The sequence below is a fragment of the Mustelus asterias genome, chromosome 10 (assembly GCF_964213995.1).
Source record: "Mustelus asterias chromosome 10, sMusAst1.hap1.1, whole genome shotgun sequence".
NCBI classification, from domain to species: domain Eukaryota; kingdom Metazoa; phylum Chordata; class Chondrichthyes; order Carcharhiniformes; family Triakidae; genus Mustelus; species Mustelus asterias.
The window spans coordinates 66286775-66311450 of record NC_135810.1 but is presented as its reverse complement, the minus strand read 5'-3'; the positions used below and the strand labels follow the sequence as shown (position 1 = coordinate 66311450).

The 24676-nt window shown below is 43.1% G+C and overlaps 1 protein-coding gene across 2 annotated transcripts; it reads left to right on the top strand.

The window, feature by feature from the left end:
- Positions 1-24676, top strand: LOC144499648 (serine protease 23-like). 2 transcript variants are annotated; one of them, XM_078221878.1, is made up of 3 exons: positions 1-102; positions 202-300; positions 22714-24676. In XM_078221878.1, exon 3 carries the CDS (start codon positions 22730-22732, stop codon positions 23846-23848), a length of 1119 nt encoding a protein of 372 aa, XP_078078004.1. In that variant the 5' UTR covers positions 1-102; positions 202-300; positions 22714-22729; the 3' UTR covers positions 23849-24676. The 2 variants fall into 2 exon arrangements, with proteins under 2 accessions (XP_078078004.1, XP_078078003.1); XM_078221877.1 differs by lacking the exons at positions 1-102; positions 202-300 and adding an exon at positions 5646-5749 and having other exon boundaries at positions 22714-24669.

The following is a 24676-nucleotide window of genomic DNA, read 5'->3' as shown; positions in this document are numbered from 1 at the left end:
CACTTTCCCAGGAACTTGTGCCGAGGGGTTGGTGAGCAGAGGCACTGACAGCTGTGCAGAGCAGTTCTCACAGCGACACGAAAACAAACATCCCTCCAAGGGGTAATTAAAACAGGCCAATTCATATTGTTGGGATATAAAAAGCCCGGATTCCCCGAGCTGCATAAAAAGAGCTAAACATCCCGGTTTGTAATATTACAGGGGCAGAGAGGAGAGGATGAAGGTCTGTGCACCTGCCGACCTCTGACTGAACAATAGCAGCAGTTGTACCAGAGTGTGAACAGACCCCTGGAACAGGAGGTGAGCTTTCTGATATCAGCTTCTGGATTTAGTCCCTTTAGTTTTTTGTGTTAATTCATTACAAATCCGAGTGTGTTAAAGAGGGGCGTGTGGGAAAGCGCTGCAGTAAAGTTGCAGTAACAGCAACTTCTTAAACCATTTTTGATTTTACTTACACAGTCGCAAAAGAAAGTTAGCATTGATAAATAAACTGGGGAAAATTCCATAATTTGTGATCAGACAGAATGACCTGACGCCCCTTTTCTGGCAGTTTGAAGGTGCAGCGTTGGATAGTCGAATTTAAATATGTTTAGTTACAATTCTGAAGCGATTAAATCTGCAATGTGCCCCTTTTCTGTGAGGCAGGTCTCACATTCCCGGGGTTTAGGGTGAGGTAAAGACTGAGTGTTTCTATTCTATAATTGTGCTGTTCATGTTCGGTAAATCTCACTGAGAATTAACCATTTCCATTCTATTACACTGGGTTATGCTGAATGTAGAGAGAAAGCACATGGTGCAGTTTGCCAAGAGTTAGAGTGAGTTGCTCGTTTTATACACAGGGAGTCTTTGAAGGGTGAGGTTGTGATTTTTTTTTGAATGCAACTAAGATGAAGGTACCAGCTCGTAATGGAGCTGCCCAAGACTGCAGGAGACCTTCCTCTGATAGAAGATGATAAATAGATGTTCTTAAATGAGATGGAAGTCCATTTCCCCCACTCCTTCCGCCAGCTCTGGGCTGTGGGTGAAATTTGTTTGGCGACCTGTCAGTGAGGGCTCTCGGTTCATTCTTTTCCCACCTGGGGAAGTGCAGAACTGCCGCGAAATGCTGCAAGCCAGGGACTAGTGGGACTCTCCCCTGAAAGGGAATCCGTTTCCACAGATGTGTTCCATTCCATAGGATGTGACCACTGGAGCTCCCCCATCACAATTTGTTGTGGTTACCCAGTTTTCCTGGCCCATCCCACCACCTAGATCTGGGTTCAGCTCCGAACAGACCAATTTGTGTCATCTGTCATAAATTGCCGTCACTATCTCCGTGGCCTCAGCTGAGCGGCAAGATGAATTGTTCTCTTTTTGAAGGATGTTTTGGAGATTTTATTAAAAATTGTTCAAAGTGATGAAGAATTTTGATAGCTTAGATAGTGAGAAACTGTTTCCACTGGCAGTAGGTCGGTAGCCTAAGAACACAGCTTTAAAAATTTTGAAAAAAGGCCAGGGGGCGATGTGGTGAATTATTTGTACACATTAAGTTGTTATAATCTGGGATCTGGGCGGCACGGTAGCACAGTGGTTAGCACTGCTGCTTCACAGCTCCAGGGTCCCGAGTTCAATTCCCGGCTTGGGTCACTGTCTGTGTGGAGTTTGCACATTCTCCTCGTGTTTGCGTGGGTTTCCTCCGGGTGCTCCGGTTTCCTCCCACAGTCCAAAGATGTGCGGGTTAGGTTGATTGCCCAGGTTAAAATTGCCCCTGAGATGCGTAGGTTAGAGGGATTAGCGGGTAAATATGTGGGGGTAGGGCCTGGGTGGGATTGTGGTCGGTGCAGACTCGATGGGCCGAGTGGCCTCCTTCTGCACTGTAGGGTTTCTATGATTTCTATGAATCTGGGATGTTTTGCCTGATTGGATGGTGAAGGTGATTCAGCAGTAACTTTCAAAAGGCAAGTGGATTTAGACTTGTATTTGCTGCAGAGGATGGAACAAATTGGATAATTCTGAGCCCAGGCATGATGGTTTCATATTCCCCATCTGTGCTTTATCGTTCTATGAGAAGAATTGGAGTAAAGTACAAGTGTTGTGGTGGTTGGGAAAACCAAGATGTTGAACAAACACCTGCCATCCCAGAATATTAGGAAAATCCGACCAGCCACTTCAAACTGGCTGAGGCAGCCTCAAAAAAGCTGATAACACAAGAACAATATTGACAGTGAAATCATGACTACACCGGCTTGCGACTGAAGTAAAATGTTTACGAAATGCTGCTCCACATATTGAAGTTTAAAGTTTATTTAATAGTGTTGCAAATAGGCTTACATTAACACTGCAATGAAGTGACTGTGAAAATCCCCTACTTGCCACACACTGGCACCTGTTCGGGTACACTGAGGGAGAATTTAGCATGGCCAATGCACCCAACCAGTACGTCTTTCAGACTGTGGGAGGAAATCAGAGCACCCGAAGGAAACCCACGCAGACACGAGGAGAATGTGCAGACTCAGCACAGACAGTGACCCAAGCTGGGAATCAAACCCACGTCCCTGGTGCTGTGAGGCAGCAGTGCTAACTACAGTACCACCATTCCGCCCATAAAGAGAAAGAAAAAATAAAGTTGATAGTGAAATCCAAATAATGGAGGCAGGGAATTGGTTGACAGTAGGGTTTTTGGTGATAGTAATGCTATTGAATGTCAAGGGGACATGGTTAGGTTCCATCTTGTTGAAAATGGTCATTGCCTGACAGTTGTGTGGCACAAATGTTACTTGCCACTTGTACTTGCTACTTGCCAATGTTTTGGGGAACATTCATTGATAGTTTTGCATTAAAATAATACGTTCTATAAGTATCTTTTGCATTTCACAGTTGAATAGATTTTTAACTGCAAAAGAGAAATACATTTGTAATTTTGCTAGTCCGACCACACTGTTGCTGACTCAAAACTTTAGCTGCCCCTCTCCTGCACCCTATTTCCCCTATCCATGCTCCATTCACAAAGGTACTCTATCACATCACTACAATCCTCACAGAGACACCACAAGCCATTCAGTCTCTCTCAGCCCCTTGGTTTGTACCACCACCCACCTCCCTCCTTATCAATTCAAGCTGGCATTCTCTAGTTCACTTGAACTGATACTCACATTCCACTTTATCTATTCAAACTCATATCCCCTGCTCAGCCCTGAGTTCATTCTAGTACTTAGCCGACTCTATTCCTCCTTTGTTAATATTGCCACTCTCCTCTAACCCAATTATAAAGCACCATTTTGAACTTCTCCCTCCATTTCTCAAAAAACAGCTTCTGCCCTTTTCCTTAGTATCAGCACACCCTTGTCTCACTGTCACTCAGTCTCCTCTTTCGTTGTCACCCAGTCCCGTGCTGTGCTTTCACTGCCATCTCTTAGCCCCCTTTCTATGCTGTCCATTTGTCCACTTTAATCTGAGTTATGTGCTAATGCAGTAGTCAAATCCTGCTATCCTCCCTGCATGCTCACAGTGCTAATGGTTGAAATTTCGGTCTCTGTGTATCATGGATAAGAGAACTTGTGTTTTCAGAAGTGTTTCTGTCAACAAAATAGAGAGGTCGCATTCTTGGCCATTGCTGCTCGAGTGCATTGAGAAGGGAGCTGGGCCTGTCTGCTGCTTTAGTCACTGGACTTGGAAAGAGTGGAACTAGAAGTCATGAAGACCAGCTGCACATTAATCAACATCCCCCAGTCCACTGACCAGGCCACAGTGTCACTGGGAAATGCAATTGGATGAGATTAAGTTGACATCCCACTTGTGATGGTAACAGGATGTGAAACTTGTATTTAACAAAAACAAATGAGGCTGCTGTGGGATTGATGTTAACCTTTCAGCATAACCCTGAAAGATTGAGGTTTCTGGTAAACAAATGAACTCTCAGCTCTGAAGATGTTTAAGGAGAGCGGAGTTAGAAGCTTGGTGTTTATAGATTGACATTCTATAATGATGAATTCCAAATTTGCTGCAAATGCCCCATTTGTTTTGTAGAAGAAATCTAACACTGATAAGAAAAAGATAAAAGTTCAGCTTAATCGCTGATATATTTTTAATGGGCACTTTTACATTCTGGTTATTAGAGTTCTTCATTTTAATGATTTCTGAATAAAGTTATTTGTAAATGCTTTTGGGGATTGTTTTAAAATTAATGCACAGAAAACAAAAGATATTTGTTCAGAAATGTGGGATACTCCTGGAGAATTAAAAATAAAGTTTTTGCAATTATTAGTGGTGTCAGTTGGGGAACATTCAGGAAATCAAGAAAGTCTTCATACAGTCATGGGATCTTTAACATCCACTTGAATGGGCAAACATTTGAAGGTTAGCAATTCCGACAGTATAACTGTTGTTACATTTGGGAGGGGGGGGGGGGGGGGGGGGTACAGAGTCAAGCACATTGCTGTGAATCAGGAGTCATGTATAGGCCAGACCAGGTAAGGAAAGGACTGGAGATTTTCTCCCTAAAGGACATTAGTGAACCAAGTAGAATATTGGAGAGGATTAAATCGGTGAGTAGGAGTGGTGGCAGAATACTGTTCTTTAATTAATGGTTAGACGCCTTAAGCATATATATAAGCAGACAGCTTTCCATTTCGTTAGGAAGTTTATTAATCTAATACTTAAAAGATACCTTTGATTTTTCAGTCAGCAATGGCCCGTACAAAATCACACTTCTGAAGTTGAAGTATTATAATTAACAAAATATTAAGACTTGTTTCACAATGAACAAAAATGTAAAGCCACAATAGAATTTTGAGTAGTTTCACAAGTTCTGTTATCCATTCTGATAGCAGTTTCAATACTGTGATCCAAGTGATGAGCCATTTGTGCCTGAAGTCTGTGGTGATTTTAATTAAAATATTTACTTGAAATATAGAGAGGAAACCATGAATCACTACTTGTAATGTCAATTGCACACGCAATGTTTGATAACTGGGGTTATTGAGGAAGTTAATTGTAATATATACCAGCATACTTGGCATGACCAAATACGATTTTTTTAAGCTGTGAAAAGAATGCATTTTCCAGTACTTCAAATGATTTTACTTCTAAATAATTAGGATCAATTATCAGGAGTATGTTTGAGGAATGTTTTTATTAATTCATTTATTGGGTGTAGGCATTGCGAGTAGGCCAGCATTTATTGTCCTCCCGAATTGCCCTTGAAAAGGGGATGGTGAGCTGCAAGCCATGTGGAGTAGGTACACCCACAGTGCTGTTGGGGAGGGAGTTCCAGGACTTTGACCCAGTGACAGTGGAAAAAACAGTGGCATATTTCCAAGTTAGGATGGTGAGTGGCTTGAAGTGAACTTTCAGGTGGTGGTGTTTCCATGTGTTTGCTGCCCTTGCCCTTGTAGACCAGATAGGTTTGGAAGATGCTGTCTCAGGAGCCTGGATGAGTATAATAATCATTTGGTACCACCAGAGGGGAGTTTTCCCTGGCAAGAGGAGGCAGGTTCAATGTGTGCAGGCAGTTAAAACCCATAAATGTAATGTCTGGTTAGAATCCCTGAACTATTCTACGTACTTTTGGGTTTCATCTCAGCAAGTTTGAAGATGTGCAGCTGTTGGGTGAGGCATTTAATTGTTATAATAGATAATTAAGTACTGTTTTAACCCTTAATGGCCAGGCTATCTGTTTCCTGACGTGGAAGCAATTCACCAGAGTCACCAAAGTGAGTGCACATTGGTTAGAGCTTCTTCACTGAAACCGAAGAGCTCCAGTCATGGCCAGGTGAGAGGCTGCCTTTCAACGAAATTCTGAGAGAATGTTTTTAATGCTTGAAAGATGATTATTAACTTTTTGGAAAGTACTTCATCTGTTTAGAACTTCACTCACCTCCAACTACACTTCCTTGCTGCCAAACATCACACAAGAAACAAGGCCAGCAGTAGCGATGCTAGCTGTGTTCTCTGTTACATGGTCATGTGAACAGAGGGGATGGACACAGAAGGAGGCAAATTTCCTAAATGAGGATCTCAAGGCAGAGGATTACCTCTCTTGATATGTCTGAATGTCAATGACTCAGGTTCTCATGGAAGTCATTGCTGAGACCTGTAACCTCTCAAGATCTCCTCTCCAGTGGGCCAGGTGGACATGTATTGCCTGTAACCAGTAAGATGCCTGTCACTGGAATGATATCCACTCCCCGCCCCCCAAAAAATTAGGTGCTGTCTTTCTACAAGGAGCAGAAGCAAATAGGTGAGTGTTTATAAAGGTTTTTGTGGAGAGGAGAAAAAGGCAATGGCCGGGATTCTCCCCCAAAAAAACTAAGTACCCAACAGGTGGGAAAATGGGAGATTATGCCACCCGTTTTTTTTGGGAGTACTTAGTTTCATGAATCTCCAGCGCTCTGTGAAGCACAGTGTCTCGGGGGATTCACTCCTATAAATGGAGGGCAGGGCCTAATCCTGATGGAGAGGCTGGAATCAACACACTGAGCAGGCCACTGCCACTGCACATGTGTTAATTTGTCAGTGGAGAGATCAGTGCATGCGCACTGCCCTCCCACCAGTCGCCGGCTTCCCGACTCCGCCAAACCCCCCTCCCCACCCGACCCCCATGGCCAGCTCTGATCTCGTTTCCCCCCCCCCCCCCCCGCACCACCATGTGCGGCCCCAATTGCCTTCTCCCCCCCCCCCCCCTCTCCTACCGAACACATTGTGAGTGTGCAGTGGGTTGCCCCCACCCCCCCCCACCACCATTGGTCCTGTCCCCTTGCCCAGTGGGCACTGTCAGGCTGGCACTGCTCAAGGGGCGACCCCCACTGACCCTGACCTCCCAGGGGCGGGGAGGGCCTCAATGGCCTCTGTCCCCAACAGCAGGGTGATCACGCCTGGTCCCTGTTGATGGTGATCAGTTGTAATCCCTGCTGACGGGAACCTCTCCTGGCAGGGGGCGACACTAGCGAACCCGAAGAATACCATCCCAGGCTCGCTAATTGTATTGAAATGGCCTTTTCAATATGGTAATCACCCCACGCCAATTTCCGGCGCGTGGCTGATTTTGTCAGAAAATATTGCCTGGGCGACTAGCGATCGGTCGGTCGCAAGTCCCACTACAGGCCCCCCACCGATATCTCCCGGCCCACTGCACTACTTGAGCAACGCGGAGAGCCGGAAGAATCGCTCCCAACATTTGTGACTTATGACTGAGACAAGGGCAATAAGTTGAGGGGTTTGGAATGAAGAGGGAGGAATGGGTGGAGTGGCAAGATCCATTTTGTGGAGTAGGAGAATGTTGGGCAACTCAGTGCAGGGCTTGGCATCTGAACCTGTTCTGTTACCTGCCCTTCCTGTTCTCCTGCATGATCTTGGTGCACTGTCTCCATGCTGAAGGGTGCACAGTTCTACTGCTGACTCTCTTGGCCACTTCCATGGTCACCCGTTTGGTTGAGAAGGCTGTCCTCTTCCTCCTGTCTGGGAGTGGGGGGAGGAAGCGCAGTCCAAAGTAGGACCTCTGGTAATAGTGAGACTGGAAGAGTGGTTTTCCCAAGTTTCCTCCCTCTTAACGTGGTTTCTGCAGCATCAAAAACCTACATCCAGTTGAGCTATTGTAATCCTTGCTGAAGTACTTTCATTTATAAATTCATCCTTTTGACAAATCCAGCATGTTATCCCAGCCCCCAGGGCAAAGCCTGCTCCTTCATCTTTTTGGTTCCCAACCAGCCACAGGTTTTAACGTCTGGCCAGGGAATAAGTTGGAAAAATTCCATAGCATATTTGCCTTCAGGAGAAAGATTTTTGCCTGACCAACTGACATTTTGAAGGAAGCACATTCCAAAGGGCTGGGGAAAACCAAGTCACATATATTGATTTTCAGAAAGGGTTCAATAAGGTTGCTTATGAAATGTTATTAAAATGGAAAACATGGGAATTCATAGTAAAATCTAGATATACCTGAAATGATAGAGAAGAATAAACATGAAAACAGACGGTTTGTTCCGGGTCCATATCAGTGCTTATCCTCCACTGGAACAGTAGTCTAATTCCATACATACAGAAATAAAACTGGGCAGCACGGTGGCACAGTGGTTAGCACCGTTGGTTCACAGCACCAGGGACCCGGGCTCAATTCCGTGCTTTGACTGACTGCGTGGAGTTTGCACATTCCCTGTGTCTGCGTGGGTTTTCTTCAGGCACTCCAGTTTCCCCCCACAGTCCGAAAGATATGTAGTTAGGTAGATTAGCCATGGGAAATGCATGAGGTGACGGATGGGATGGGGGAATGGGCCTAGGTAGAATATTCTTTTGGAGGGTCAGTGCAAACTCGATCGGTCAAATGGCCTCCTTCTGCTCTGTAGATTTTCCGATTGGGGGGGGAAAAGTTGTGTACTTGTTAAGAGAATGATTGATTGTTGTGAATGGGGCTAAATTAAGTGACCTCAGGTGTACCTGGGTATGTGGTATATGGACTTGGTGTGCATGTTTCACTTTTTCATTTAGAACCAATCTCCTCCAGAGAGCTGAAATGCTGCTTTGAGTCTGAATTCCTGCAAGGAGTTTGAAGAAACTAGAATTCATACCCACATTGCACTTTGGTACTGTGGGGGTGGAGTTCTATGCATGGAAGAGTGTGCAAACAGGAGGTAGTTGAAAGATCCTGGCATGAAGGTTTTGGAAAGATGCCATCATGAATTCAGGAGGGAGGATCTGGCAATTTGTCAATGGTTTGTAGGAGGAGGGAGATGGAATGTTTGCATGAAGTTTAACAAATGGACCAGGGTTACGACATTGCTTGTATGAACTGAGTGCCCCAGCAGGTGCTGAGTCGGGAGGCAGTGGTGTCAACTGGGGAGAGGAAGGAAATATCAATGTGAACTGAGTTATGGAGTCAAATGTCAGAATAAACTCTAACAAAAGGGAAGAATGTCATCTTGAATGGAGGGAGGAGAAAAAACAAGAATGACTCCACGAGACGTAAATTGAGCATTAGGATGTATTGCTACATCAGTCCAAATACAAAACCAAATGCATTCCTTGTATAATATCTCGGTTAGGTCACATCTAGAATACTTGGGTTTTGCTCCTCTTAATGGTGTATTCGTGGCAATATGGAGGCCGAGGAAAAGGTTCAGGGGAAAGCTACTAAACTGATACCTACAGCAATTTGAATTTATGGTGCATTTAATGCCACTGGCTTAGAGATATAGGTATGAGGGGAGAACTGGCTAAGGCAAATTGAATAAATAGAGCCAAAAGGTTTGGCTGTAAATGAACAGTGAGAGATATTTAAATAAACAATTCAAAATGTTTAACAAAAATACATTCCATGGAAAAACAGAAACACAGCAAGAAAATCCAATCTGTAGCTCACTCCGGAAAGTAGAGACAGCACTGGATTAAAATAGGATTACAACATTGCACAAAAAAAGCAACAAGTTTGAGGATTAGCAGTGTTTTTGAAAAGGGTGACCAAAACCTTGATTAAAAAGGAAAAACAAAATAGAGTTAACTGAGTCTTTTTACTTTTAAAAAAGCACATATCTCGTGGAGAAATTTGATTTGAGGTCTTCAAAACAATGAGAGGACTAGATTCTATTGATAGAATTTTTTCAGTTGATAGATTATAGTGGGAGGATGGCAATATGTACATAGATTACCTAAACGCACAACGAGGTCAAGTTTTCATAACTGTTCATCAAGCTTCGAAGCTGCCAGACCTGTCTGAGTTTACCTAGCACTTCTGCTTTCATTTCAGATCTCCAGCACCCGCGGTATTTTATTCACGTAGGTGTAATACTGGGTCATCTCCTGACAGTCCCCTGTTCCTTTCCACCTTTGGGATGAGATGGCTGCTGTTATGAGATGTGGGAGGGGGATTTGATTGGGTAATAACGTGCAGTTGATTCCCTGGAAGACAAAAAAAATCTGTCTTTCTGAGCCTTAAGTGTATTTAATAATGGAGCGTCCACAACTCTTTAGGGCAGAGAATTCCAAAGATTCATAATCCTTTTGAGTAAAGTAGTTTGCCCTCACCTCAGTCCTAAATGATCAACTCCTTTATCCTGAGACTGTGTCTCCATGTTTTAGCTTCCCTGGCCAGTAGAAATAACCTCTCAGCATCTACCAATTCCGCTTAATCTCTCATGATAGTTACATCCTCAAGAGCTTACAATAAATATGTTAAACAGGATTTCCTTTAGTAAAACCACATTGACCTGTTCAAGTGCCTTAATAATAGATTCCAGCATTTTCCAATCAGATGAGACCACTCCTGAACCCAATGAATTCTGTAAAATCACAATCTGTGCATCTACTATATTCGCAGCTATCTCCTTTTGAGACACTAGGGTGAAGGGCATCAGGTCCTGGAGATTTATTGCATTTTAGTCTTTTAACTTTCTTCAATACTTTTTTTCTAATATTAATTTCCTCACTCATTTTAGCCTCTACTTTACTGTCTATTTCTGGAATGAAACTTGTGTCTTACGGTGAAAACAGACTTGTTCAGTACTGCCACCATTTCCACATTCTCCGTTATAATTTTTTCTGATTCTCATGCACCAATGATATTTTTAGCTGCTTTCTTCCTTTTTATACATTTAACTCCTACAATCTGTTTTTGCATTACTGGCTAGTTTACTCTCATTCTATTTTGTTTTTCTTTTTTATCAACCTTTTGGTTGCCTTTTTCTAAAACACTGCTAACCCTTAAACTTGTTGCTTTTTTTTTTTGCAGTGTTGTAATCCTCTTTTAATCTCGTGTTGTCTCTAATTTCCTGAGTGAGGTACAGATTGGATTTTCTTGCTGAGTTTGTTTTTCCATGCAATGTATTTTTGTTAAACATTTTGAATTGTTTATTTAAATGTCACTCACTGTTCATTTACAGTCAAAGCTTTTGTGTCTATTTACCTTAGCCAGTTCTCCCCTCCTACCTATATTTGGCTTTGTTTAATTTTAAGATTCTTGTTTTATGATTGGAGGATGTCACTTTCAACTTTAACCTGGAATTCAATGTGTTATGATCACTATTTCCCAAGGCATCTCTAATTCACCCTACTTCATTATGCATCACTAGATCTAAGATAAGATCATTCTAAAAGGTATTGATCCAAGAAACTCTCTTGAAAGCAAACCACAAACTCTGCTTGACAGCTTTTTGGTCTACGCCTGCTCCTATTTCTTATGTTCACTGCTGTCGGTTTTTGCCATGCATTCCCAATAGTTTTGTTTCCTGCAGGACCTTGCTTTGTGCTGAATTATTTGTTTTGTATTCATTTGGAAATTTCTACCTTCTGTACAAGAGTCCTACCCCAGATTAAAATGGAACTGGTCAACAGGCTTCGTAGCCAGGGGACCAATAGTAATAAGTGTAGCAAAGAAATAGGGCAGAATTTAAGTGCCGAACGAACGAGGGAATGGGAGATCTCCTGTCTCCCCTCCCCCCACACTACCGAACATCAGTCCCCTCCATCGCACCCGCCTATTACTCCCTGTGCCAATCTCCTCCTGTCTCTTCCCCCCCTCCAACCCCGATCACTCCCTTTGCAGAGTTTTTACCTGGTGAGCACTGCAAGGTGGGCACTACCCCTTGGGAACTGCTGGGCCTGCCCCCGAGCGAGCCAGTAAGATTGCACCAGTAATGTTGCTGTGAATAGGAGAAGAGTGATGAGGTGAATTTCAGTAGTATGAAGCTCTGTTTAATATGGATAAATCTAAATGTTTTTGAAATAGCGCATTCCTGTTTCATTTTAATGTAAATATTTAACATTGTGAGTCAGCATTGCCTTTGTATATTGGTCAGAGGCAGGATTTGTCAACATTTGTAAACAAATAAATCAAATGTATTGCCTACACATTTCCTGAAGCTCCTGCCTTTCTTTGTTCTCACTAACAATTTGGATGTAGAATATCAATGCAAATTGACCCACTGCATTCCCAGATATTAATTAGTGGTGGGTGGCAGTTGAGTCAATGGAAGTGTCCAGAGGTTCCAAAGAGTTGGGTGGAATCTGTAAATGTGCAAATAATAGCGGATGAAATTCAATACAAACGACTATGGTAGACAGTCAGGATAGTTGCTTAATATAGAGTGAAGTCAGTAGGTGCCAATAAGTAAAGATCTGTTGCTGAAGAGTGAGTATCCTACCAATGTTAGATGTGTCAGAAGGCAGTGAGCAAGACAGCACACCTCACTGGCCTGTTTAAAGAGGTGGTATCCTTTATTTACTGGGGTGTGGCTGCTGTTACTTGGAGACACAGGCGAGAGCTGGATGAAGATAAAGACTAATACAGGATGAGTTACTCCAAGGAGAGTAGAGACTTGCCTGTGAAGGGTGCTACTCCTCCTTTACACCCTAAGGATATACAGTACTTTGCAATTTCCTATTTGCTGATGACTGTGCACTAGCTGCTGGTTCAGAGCTGGATGTGCAAGGACTTGTTCTCCAATGCATGCAACCACTTTGGCCAGTTTTCTTTGTGCTGATTTGAATGTACCAGCCCACTCTAGGGAAGTTCTATCTTGAGCCTAACATTTCAATCCATGACAGAATCTGTCAGCAGTGTATAAGTCCACTATATTCAGCAGCACACTCTCCCAAGCTGTGTATATATTGTCTATTTTTATGTATCAGCCCAAGACCTGAACCTATCAGCAGGGAAAAGCTTCACCTATCTTGGTTTCCCACTCTCTTAAGCTGTCTACACGACACATACAAGAATTGTCAAAGCAAGTGTAGCCTTCGGCAGACATCAGTCTGGAAGTGAAGAGGAGTAAGCCTGCCTACCAAACTGAAAATCAATAGAGCAACCAGCCCAGTCTGCTCTACAAATGCAAAACTTGGACTGTGCATCAGCATTATGCCAAGAAGCTCAGCCACTTTCACTTGAGCTGTCTTTGGAAACTTCTGAAGATCGGTAGGCAGAACAAAATACCAGACACTGAGGTACTCGCCCAAGCTGACATGCCAAGCACTCGCATCATATTGAGCCAGGAGTTTGGGTTGGTCCTGTAGTCAGAATGCCTGATACCCACTTACTAAAGCAAATCATTTTTGGTGCGCTTGAGTCTGGGGTGTGCTCTCATGGTAGTCTAAGGACATCCTGAAAGCTTCTTTTAGGCATTTTGATATCCACTTTGAGGTGTGGGAAAAGCTCAGCAAGGATCACTGCACCTGGAGCAACTAAATTTCAAAGAATGGTACAACCTCCTTCTCCACATTCCTATCAGAGGCAGCACAGAGATCCAGCAGCAGATTGTCCAAACTCTGATCATCCCCTGTATCCTGTCCTATTTGCAGCAAAACCCTGCGCACAGATTGGCTTTGTCAGTCACCCACATGCCCAGCAGATCACTACCAAACCCCCCCGCCCCCCAAAGATGATGAACATGGACATCTTTGCTTCGAAAAGTGAAGCAAAAAGATCCTTTATCTGCTACTGCCATCTATGGGAAGAGGAAAGTATTGTTCAGATGGAAGAAGACTGGTTTTCAGATAGCATGATAAGCATTATTAGACCTCAAGTTCCTGGTGTGTAGGTAGATCTTTTTTTGAAAATTGGAAGCCCCGAGTATATAGTTAATTTTTGCTCTGCAGCTAAGCTGGAGTTTGTTAATTATTCTTAGCATCAATAAAGTTAAGCAAAAAGCAATGTCAACTTTTTACATTTGGGTTGTTTCACTGGTTCAATCTAAAGTGTAATTTAATTACAATAAATGAAGTCTAAAACTGCTTTTTGTAGATTTTAATAACTGATTCATGTTAATACCAGTTTTCTTTCCCAATGTTTAAGTGGTTAGCTGCACACAGCTTTGTGTTTTTTTTTAAAAATTAGAATTTGTCACATTCCCATTTTCCTTTTAGTTCTGATGGTGAAAATACTTATGAAGGTTAGTTAAAGAATTATTCTTAGTGTGTTAGACTCTCAAATTTGACTAACCTGCCAATTTTACCCATTTTTATTTTTAAAAAGCTCTTTTGTGTGGTTAAAATTCAATCATATCAGCGCTGCATATCCCATGTCTGAGCATTTTCAGGTGGCAACAACTACATAATCCAACCCTCCACCAGATCCATCCAGACCTACTTGACCTTTGATATCTTTACTTGCAGCAGTAAAGATGCCATTTTGTACCAGTTCTTTGATCAACACCACCCTCCAATTCATAGGACATGTGGCCAAACCTGATGGCAGTTATTTATTGTATAACAAATCGGTTTGCAGAACATATATCTTTTACAGTGTAAATTTAGTTGAAGCTCTGAAGCAGTGGAATGTTTGATATGTAATGCATCACCGATGGTAAATCCCACACATTCATCTATTTCTACAAGTCACTCCTGCCTATAGCACTTTTAATTTGTGCTTGCCTCCTGGTGTGCATGGGAGATAGGCATTGGTTGACAGCCTACCAAATGCCCACTGACTTCCACAGACCTGATTATACTTCATCCCACCACACTTCCTGTATGACCTCCATTCCATTATCCCAGTATCACATCACTGCTTCCGATATGTCCTCTTGCCTCAGCTGAAGATTTCCTCCACTGTGGTTGACAGAGCCCTTGGCTGTGTCTGTCTCATTTCCACACTTCTCACAGCTTTGCCCTCCCTCCCTTCCAGTACCCTGGTAGGCTTCCCCTTGTCCTTGCCTTCCAGCCATAAAACTCTGCCATTTCCTCCAACTTTAGCATGGACTAGTACTAATTACAACTTGCCATCCTGTCCCTTTCAGCATCCCAAAGGGACCATTCCCAGTGTTGCAGACTGGTCCAGTTCTCCGTCACCACAGCCCTAGCAGCATCTCTTTCTTCCCATCTAGTGCAGGAAATGCAACAGCTTTTCATTTTCTTTCCCTCAGGATGTGGGCATCGCTGGATAGGAGCATTTGTTGTCCTTCCCTAATTGCTCTCGAAGGAGATGGTGAGCTGCTGTCACCCATTTGGTGTTGGTACACCCACAGTGATGCTAGGGAGGAAGTTCTATGATTTTTAACCCAGCAACAATGAAGGTTCCTAGGTGGAACTTGCATTTGGTGGTGTTCCCTTGCATCTGCTGCCCTTGTCCTTCTATTTTGTAGCGATAAAGGTATTGTCAAAAGAGCCTTGGTGAGTTGTTGCAGTGCATCTTTTATGTGGTACGCGCTTCTGCCACTGTGTCAGTGGTAGAAGGGATGGCAGTTAAGCCGGCTGCTTTTTGCCCTGGGTGTTATGATTCTTTTGTTGTTGGAGTTGCAGTCATCCAGGCAAGTGGAAAGTATTCCATCAATCTGATCATACATGTCTTGTAGATAGTGGAGAAACTTTGGAGAATCAGGTGAGTTATTTGCTGCTGATTTCTCATCTCTGGCCTGTTCTTGTAGCTGCAATATTATATAAATATTGGCTGTTCCAGTTCAAATTCTGGTCAATGATAACCCCCAGGATGTTAATAGTGGGTAATTTATGATAGTAACGTCAAGCGGAGGTGGTTAGATTCTCCCTTGTTAGAGATGGTCATTGCCTAGCATTGTGCAACACTTATCAGTCCAAGCCTGAATGTTGTCCAGTGGACTCTGTATCTCGCAAATGGTGCTAAACATTGTGCAATTGTCTAGGAACATCTCACTTCCTACCTTATGGAAGGATGGGCATTGACAAATTAGCTGAAGATGGTTGGGTCTAGGACATTCCTTTGAGGAACTCCTGCAGTGATGTCCTGGGACTGAGATGATTGACCTCAAAAAAACAACCATCTTCCTTTGCCTTGGGTATGACTAACCAGTGGAGAATTTTCCCCTTGATTCCCATAGACTCCAGTTTGCCAGGCTCCTTAATGTCAAGGTCAGTTCGTCTCGCCTCCCCTCTTGAGCACAACTTTGTCCATGCTTGCACTAAGGCTGTAATGAGATCAGGAGCTCAGTGGCACTGGTGGAACCTTAATTGAGCATTGAGCAGGTTATTGCTGTGTAAATGCAGCTCAATAGCACTGTTGATGACAGCTTTCCATCACCATGCTGATGACTGGGATTAGACTTGCCGGTAATTGTCTGGGTTGGATTTGTCCGGCTTTGTGGACAGGACATACCTGGACAATTTTCCATCTGTCCTTTTGACCTCCCCTTTTTGAGAGTCCCAAATACTTGGATTGACATAGTGATTTACCTGTACACTTTGAACAGTATTTACCACTTACAATGCAACCTCCTATACATTGGAGAGACCAAATGCAGATTAGGTGACTGCTTTACTGAACCCCTGTGTTCGGCCTGCAAGTGTGACTATCACTTACCATTTTAATTCTCCATCTTAATCACACTCAGACTTTTCTCTCCTTTGCCTCTAACATTGGAGACAATGGCTTAGTGGTATCATCGCTAAACTATTAATCCAGAAACTCAGCTAATGTTCTGGGAGCTCGAGTTCAAATCTTGCCATGGCAGATGGTGGAATTTGAATTCAATAAAAAAATCTGGAATTAAGAATCTACTGATGATAATCGATTGTTGGAAAAATCCACCTGGTTCACTAATGTCCTTTTTTAGGGAAAGAAATCTGCCGTCCTTACCTGGTCTGGCCTGCACGTGACTCCAGAGCCACAGCAATGTGGTTGACTCTGAACTGCCCTCCGAAATGGCCTAGCTAAGGGCAACTAGGGATGGACAATAAATGTTGGCCAGTCAGAGATGCCCATGTCCCCTGAATGTTCTAAGAAGGAGCATTGTTTCAATAAAGCTGAAGGAACAGCTGCTCACCTCCTGAAAAGCACTTTTTAACCTTCCTAACTCCACATTTTGAGTTTAGCAATTTCAGATTGTAACCACTGCTCCAGTTTCTTATTTTCACTTGACAGCTGCTGGTAATGATTCTGTTATTCATTTAATCCCTCCTGCCTTCCACTGTAATACAGACCTCTCCTTTTGTTCTCTCCTCTCCACCCACACTTCTTGCCCTTGTAACAAGCAAGTACATGATTTTCCAGTTAAAACAAAAATCTTAAATGTTAACTCTTTCTCTCCAGGCAGTAGCTGCCAATGCTGCAGAATATTTCCATCAATTTGTGTGCATTTACATCACAAAAATAATCAAATTTGTACCTCCTTTTGAGGTATGCAAACCACAAAAAGCAGCATAAATATCACTTAATAGATATTACATCATTTGGGGCTCTCAAAAAGGGGAGGTCAAAAGGGCAGATGGAAAATTGCCCAGGTTTTTTTAACAAAATATCTGTTATTTAAATTGCTTAGTGCAGTATTTACTCTTAGTTAGACTAAACTAATTTGATTAACATTGCTAATGTCTGATCAGGAGTTATTGGTGCTGACACCCAGGGTTGGCTTGGAAGGGACCTTGCATTAGAAAATCAGAGTGGAGTGCAGCTGTAGAATAGAACCTTGGGGCTTTCTGGGAGCTAACGATCACACGAGAACAAGTTTTTACGTGCTTTAAGGTTTTCTGCATTATGCTGTTGGGCCTCCTCCAATATGAGTGAATGTAGGCCAGATTGCTGGCTCCTAGACCGCAACAAGGAATTGAGAGGGACTGCCATGATTGCCTACCGTAATTCATTAATTTCTGTATATTGGGCATGTAGCTGTTTTTGCTGAACCTTACCGGCACTTCCCCGTTTACCACCGCGTTCGCCCATCCAGAATCGGCACGAAACAGACATGCTCCACAAAAGTCTGATTCGGGCGCTCCAGTTAGTGAGGAGGTTGGTGCCTAGCATCCAGCGGCTCTCTGCTTGAGATTGGTGGTGGGGGGGGGGGGGAGGGGGGTCTGTTGCCACTCTGCCTGAGATCAGTGGGGGGGAACGGGGGAGGTCCCGCGATCGGTCTGGGTGGCGGGGGTGTGGGAGGAGAAGGGGGTCAGTAATGTTGTGGAGGTGGGACAATGTCTGTGAGGGGCCAGAGGGAGGCATTATCCAGCCTGGGAGGGATGTGGCAGGGGAACAGCTTTCTATCTTTTTTTTTTGCGCATGCACAGTTGGAGGCACCGATTGGAGCTGCAGGATTTCGGGTCGTTAAGCCCCGCCCACAGACTTGTGCAGCGATTCAAAATCATGGATATTTTTGCAGATAGAGTGCGTATGGGGGCACTGTAGAACGGGTCTAAAAATCGGATCTGAAACACTCCCAGTTTCAAGTCCGCCCAGCACTTAGAATCAAAATGGTAAAATAGGGCCCAGTGAGTTGGAATTATTCCTCATTTGTCATCAGACCATTGCTTTCTTCATGAGTCCTGTCAGGTTGAATACTCCCTGGATTGCCAAACAGATAATTTTAGACATTTTCCATGTGATGTGTGTTAGGTACAAATAGAGCAACTAAGATAGGGAACTTTTAATTTATGTTTTCCATTTATATAATTAGCTTTAAATTTGAGGTGGTGCAAAGGTGCCATAACCTTTGGTTTTGACAATAGTTTACCAAAATCCATCTTAAATAGAGTTTGAATTGGTCAGGCCAAGATTCAATGAATGGATATTTTGCAAATGTTTGCAACATTATTTTCTGGGCAACATCTGCCAATTTTCATGTCTGAGGAATGTTGGTCCTTATCACTGAGGTACACCATTGGGTTGGCTGATGATATCCATGGAGTCCAAAGAGATAGGAGAGGTGCTAAATCAATATTTTTCGTCAGTATTCACACAGGAAAAAGACAATCTTGTCGGGGAATACTGAGATACAGGCTATTGGACTAGATGGGATTGAGGTCCATGAGGAGGAGGTGTTAGCAATTCTGGAAAATGTGAAAATAGATAAGTCCCCTGGGCCAGATGGGATTTATCCTAGGATTCTCTGGGAGGCTAGGCAGGAGATTGCAGAGCCTTTGGATCTGATCTTTATGTCGTCATTGTCTACAGGAATAGTGCCAGAAGACTGGAGGATAGCAAATGTCCCCTTGTTCAAGAAGGGGAGTAGAGACAACCCTGGTAATTATAGACCAGTGAGCCTTACTTCTGTTGTGGGCAAAGTTTTGGAAAGGATTATAAGAGATAGGATTTATAATCATCTAGAAAGGAATAATTTGATTAGGGATAGTCAACACGGTTTTGTGAAGGGTAGGTCATGCCTCGCAAACCTTATTGAATTCTTTGAGAAGGTGACCAAAGTGGTGGATAAGGGTAAAGCAGTTGATGTGGTGTATATGGATTTCAGTAAAGCGTTTGATAAGGTTCCCCACGGTAAGCTATTGCAGAAGATACAGAGGCATGGGATTGAGGGTGATTGAGCGGTTTGGATCAGAAATTGGCTAGTTGTAAGAAGACAAAGGGTGGTGGTTGATGGGATATGTTCATCACCAGTGGTGTACCGCAAGGATCTGTTTTGGGGCCACTGCTGTTGGTCATTTTTATAAATGACCTGGATGAGGGCGTAGAAGGATGGGTTAGTAAATTTGCAGATGACACTAAAGTCGGTGGAGTTGTGGACAGTGCGGAAGGATGTTGCAGGTTACAGAGAGACATAGATAAGCTGCAGAGCTGGGCTGAAAAGTGGCAAATGGAGTTTAATGCGGAAAAGTGTGAGGTGATTCACTTTGGAAGGAGTAACAAGAATACTGAGTACTGGGCTAATGGTAAGATACTTGGTAGTGTGGATGAGCAGAGAGATCTCGATGTCCATGTGCATAGATCCCTGAAAGTTGGCACCCAGGTTGATAGGGTTGTTAAGAAGGCATACAGTGTGTTAGCTTTTATTGGTAGAGGGATTGAGTTTTGGAGCCAGGAGGTCATGCTGCAACTGTACAAAACTCTGGTGCGGTCGCACTTGGAGTATTGCGTACAGTTCTGGTCGCTGCCTTATAGGAAGGATGTGGAAGCATTGGAAAGGGTGCAGAGGAGATTTACCAGGATGTTGCCTGGTATGGTGGGAAGGTCTTATGAGGAAAGGCTGAGGGATTTGAGGCTGTTTTCGTTAGAGAGAAGAAGGTTAAGAGGTGACTTAATAGAGGCATACTAGATGATCAGAGGATTAGATAGGGTGGACAGTGAGAGTCTTTTTCCTCAGATGGTGATGAGCACGAGGGGACATAGCTTTAAATTGAGGGATGATAGATATAGAACAGATGTCAGGCAGGTTCTTTACTCAGAGTAGTAAGGGTGTGGAATGCCCTGCCTGCAACAGTAGTGGACTCGCCAACATTAAGGGCATTCAAATGGTCATTGGATAAACATATGGATGATATTGGAATAGTGTAGGTTAGATGGGTTTTAGATTGGTTTCACAGGTCGGCGCAACATCGAGGGCCGAAGGGCTTGTTCTGCGCTGTAATGTTCTATGTTCTATATCTCAGCTGGAGTGTCAAAGAATCCCTGCAGTGCAGAAGGAGGCCATTTGGCCCATCGAGTCTGCACTGACCACAATCCCACCCCGGTCGTATCCCCATAACCCCAAGCATGTACCCTAGCTTGCCCCCTAAGGGGTCACAAAGGGGCAATTTAGCATGGCCAGTCCACCTAGCCCGCACATCTTTGGGATGAGGGAGGAAACCCGAGCACCTGGAGGAAACCCACACAGGCAAGGGGAGAATGTGCAAACTCCACACAGACAGTGACCCAAGCCGGGAATCGGATCTGGGTCCTTGGCGCTGTGAGGCGGCAGTGCTAACCACTGTGCCACTTGAGTAAAGTCAACCTGAACCAGAAATCTAGCTGCAGCATATAAAGTATTTATTTTCATACTTTCAGCGGGATTGCTGTTGGGAAATATCTATCCTCGCAAGAGTAATGGGAAGGTGGGGAGAGAAATACTGGGAACAGGAGGATAATCCAGATAATTGGCTCAATTGAAGATTTTCTTTTAGCTTGCTGAAAGTAAAATCAACTGTTAATGCCACCAGTATTAAAAACTGCATGTCCTGCTCGTGGTTGAATGGGTAGAACTCTTGCCATGTATTTAAAAATACACCTTAACATTTATGAAGATTTCTATGGAGACCGCTGTAATAGCCACCTTAATAGTTAAATGCTGAAGAAATGTTTCAACTGACTTTCTTCTGGATAACAGTAAAGATATTGTGACGATCAAAAAATGTTCTTTACTTTTCTGATGTTTTCAGCCGCTTTCCATAAGTTGAATGGATTGCAGACAATGCCTTGTTAGCTCTTTTTGTCTTTCACAATGTGTATTGACACCGTTTATAATACTGTATAGCTATTGTTTTTTACAATTCGAAGAGACAGTATGCCTTTTGTTTGCCTTTATTGAAATACCAAATGTTTGAGACACCCACCCGGATATTGCCTAATGCTAAAGCTAAGAATGCGTCATCTTACAAAACTGGAACACACATTGAATTCAGATGATTCTGGTTGAGATGCAACTCTCGTCAGCAGATTTAGTTTTCTCTGAAAAGTAAAAAAAATACATGCCACTTTCAATTTTTTTCCCCCACACAAAAGGAAGTATTTTATCTTAAGATGTCTGCAACCTTAGCAAAGTATCTGGCAGCAAACTTGGAGATGGAATTTTTGCATTTCTTCTACCTTGCAGAAACTGGAAATCGGCACATCTGTTTCTGATCCAATATTGCATCAGAATGCTTTTGATATGTTGGTTTCCTCAACCAAGGATTACTCTTCTTCCCATCCAGACACACTGTAGTTGGACAGAGCCCTCGCTCTCAACCATGTCTGCCACATGGAAGCTAATTGCAGAAAACATATACCTGCTGTTTGTCACGCTGTCTGCACCTCCCTCCCCTTCCGCTCCCTCCTGGAACCACTGTAGGATTCCCCTTGTCCTCACCTCATACCCCATCAGTATCCAACGGATCATTTTCCGCCACCAAACCCATCCCTTCCCCTTTCAGCTTTCCAAAAGGTCCGTTAGTTGTGTGTTGCCTGGTTTATTCTTCAGTCACCCCTTCTCCCTCCTGCAATACTATTTTCCACACACTAACAGGAGCTGGCCTTTTGCCTTCTCTCTCCTCACCTCCCTAACTGTCCACAGCTTCATGTACTCCTTCCAGGTGAAGCGGTGATTTGTGTGTAACTCCTTTCCGTCTAATCTACTGCATTCGCTGTTTACAATGCGCTCTCCTCTACTCATGGTGGAGACCCAATGTAGATGGGTGACTGCTTTGTGGATCATTCAGTCTGTAAGCATGGCCCTGAGCTTGAGGTGGCCTGTCATTTTAATTCTGCACCTTGCTCACACACTGACATTTGTGTCAGCCTACTCCAGTGAAGCTCGAGGAACAGCACTTTGTCTTTCAGTTAGGCACTATACAGCCTGGGGTTAACTCGGTGCCAGTTTTGTTTCCTTCCTTTGCGTGTTTTGCTTTTCCTTTTTTATTTTTGTTTGCAGTCAGCAGCACACCTGCTCTCGGCAAATCTTTTGTTTCTTTGTTCCTCTTTCTTACCCCAATTTCCATTCCCTTTGGCTCTCCCCTCTCTTGTCTTTCACCCTATTACAAATCCTTTTGTCCTTGTACGCTCACCCCTTGCCCAAAACCTATTACTTTTCCCAGTTCTGATGGAAGGTCACAGACTGGAAATGCTAACTCTATTCCTCTCTCCACAGATGCTGCTGTAACCTGCTTAAATTTTTGTAGCATTTTAAATTTCCAGCGTCCACATGCTTTGTATGTAGTTTCCCAATGCAAAAAGAGAACTTGCATTAACAATCAGTCAGCAGAGTGTGGTGCTATCCAGCTGTCATATTAATATTTCATGAATGTTATCACTTTAGGAGTTAATTTTTGAAGCAAGCGCGAGCAAATGAAGTTATTAACAGCACTAACCAAAGTCTGTTCTTTCAACAGCAAATCGCCACTCACCATGGTAACAGTGCCAGCACTAGTCATTTTTCTTTGTTCCATTAAGCATGTGATAATGCTTAAGGCAGAATGGCAGAAAACATACATACCTGCTGTTTTGCCTCAGGAGACCGTGGCACTGGAGACAGCACATTTTGAAGGCAAAGCAAAGCTAGAAGTAGCATCTCCATGTGAATTAGAGTGCCACAAAAGAGCATCCCTACCAACATACGAAGACCTAAAAGAATATTTGTCTTATGAAACTCTGTACTTAAACGGAAGTAGGACTCTCACAAATGTGGACATCTATGGTTTCAGTGCTGCCGATTTGATAAACCAACAGAACCACAGGAGTGGTCGAAGAGCAAAAAGGCAGATCTTTGGCCTGGACGGCCGATTCAGCATCTTGACAAAAAACTTTCTATTCAACTATCCTTTCTCGACATCCGTGAAAATCTCCACAGGTTGCACTGGAACTTTAGTATCCGAGAAGCATGTCCTAACTGCTGCCCACTGTATTCATGATGGTAAGAACTATGTGAAGGGTGCACAAAAGATGAAAGTTGGATTTTTTAAACCAAAACAAAAGGAGACTGGGAAAGCCACGAATAAATCCAGCTTCCTTTCTCCAGAAAAACCTAGGTTCCATTGGATACGAGTAAAGCGGACTCATGTTCCAAAAGGATGGATTAAAGGTTCAGCGAATGATATTGGCATGGATTATGACTACGCACTTCTGGAACTAAAAAGGCCTCACAAGAAACCCTTCATGAAAATAGGAGTTACTCCTCCTCAGGGAAGGCTGCCTGGTGGCAGGATTCACTTTTCTGGATTTGACAATGATCGTCCAGGAGATCTTGTCTATCGTTTCTGCTTGGTTAAAGATGAAACCTACGACCTCCTGTATCAACACTGTGACGCTCAGCCAGGAGCCAGTGGCTCAGGCGTTTACATCCGAATGTGGAAAAGGCACAGTCGGAAATGGGAGCGAAAAGTGATTGGAATATTTTCAGGGCACCAATGGGTGGATAAGAATGGTATGCAGCAAGATTACAACGTGGCTGTTCGGATCACCCCTCTGAAATATGCACAGATTTGTTTCTGGATCAAAGGAAATTATGTTGATTGTAGAGATGGGTGAAGATTTCTTTTTTGCTCTTGTTAAAATTGTATTGAGCAAGCTGGTAAACTCCTGTGTCACATAGAAAAATATTCGATTCTGAAACTTCCTTTACTGGGAGTGCAACACGAGAGAACGAAGTATTGCAACAGCGCTAAATTAAAAATAGAGTTAAAAGGTTTTAAAACACTTGTAACTTCACTGTGGTGGCATCTTGGATTAGTCTCCCATTAATGGCTTCTTTTTGCTGCATTTTGGAACTCACTTAAGAAATGTATAATGTCACAGTTTGAAATATTTTAAGCAACTTTTAGTCTAATGAAATGCTGTTCAATGCCTTTGGATGTCTTGATTACAAAGATTACTAAATATATATATTGCAGCACTTGGAGAGTTTTTAAATGAGCCAAGATATTTTAAAAGGCCATTTCATCCAAACTGAATCACTGCATTAAATATGGAAAGCAAATCCTACAAGACAAAGTGTGACAATACTTCTCTCCACGCTCGCCCCTTCATGAGGCCACCCATTTTGAGTTAATTAGTATGGAAACAGTTGTTATAATTAATGCAGTTTTGTAAATGTCAAACCACTTCCTGACATTATGTTGTGTGTGTTTATTTGCTTTAGCATGGACTAGAATTCAAAAGCAAACTATTGATGACAATTATGTGGGATTGTGTAAAGCAACATTTTAAGATCTTAACAGAACCTGTCCTTAACTCCATTATCTTCACCAAGTTAAGCATTTTAAACTTTTATTTTTGTTGGATGAGTGAAAGCTTGCTTAATATTAACAGGAAATCAACAAAAAATAGGAAAGTTAATATTAAACAGTCACATTTTTC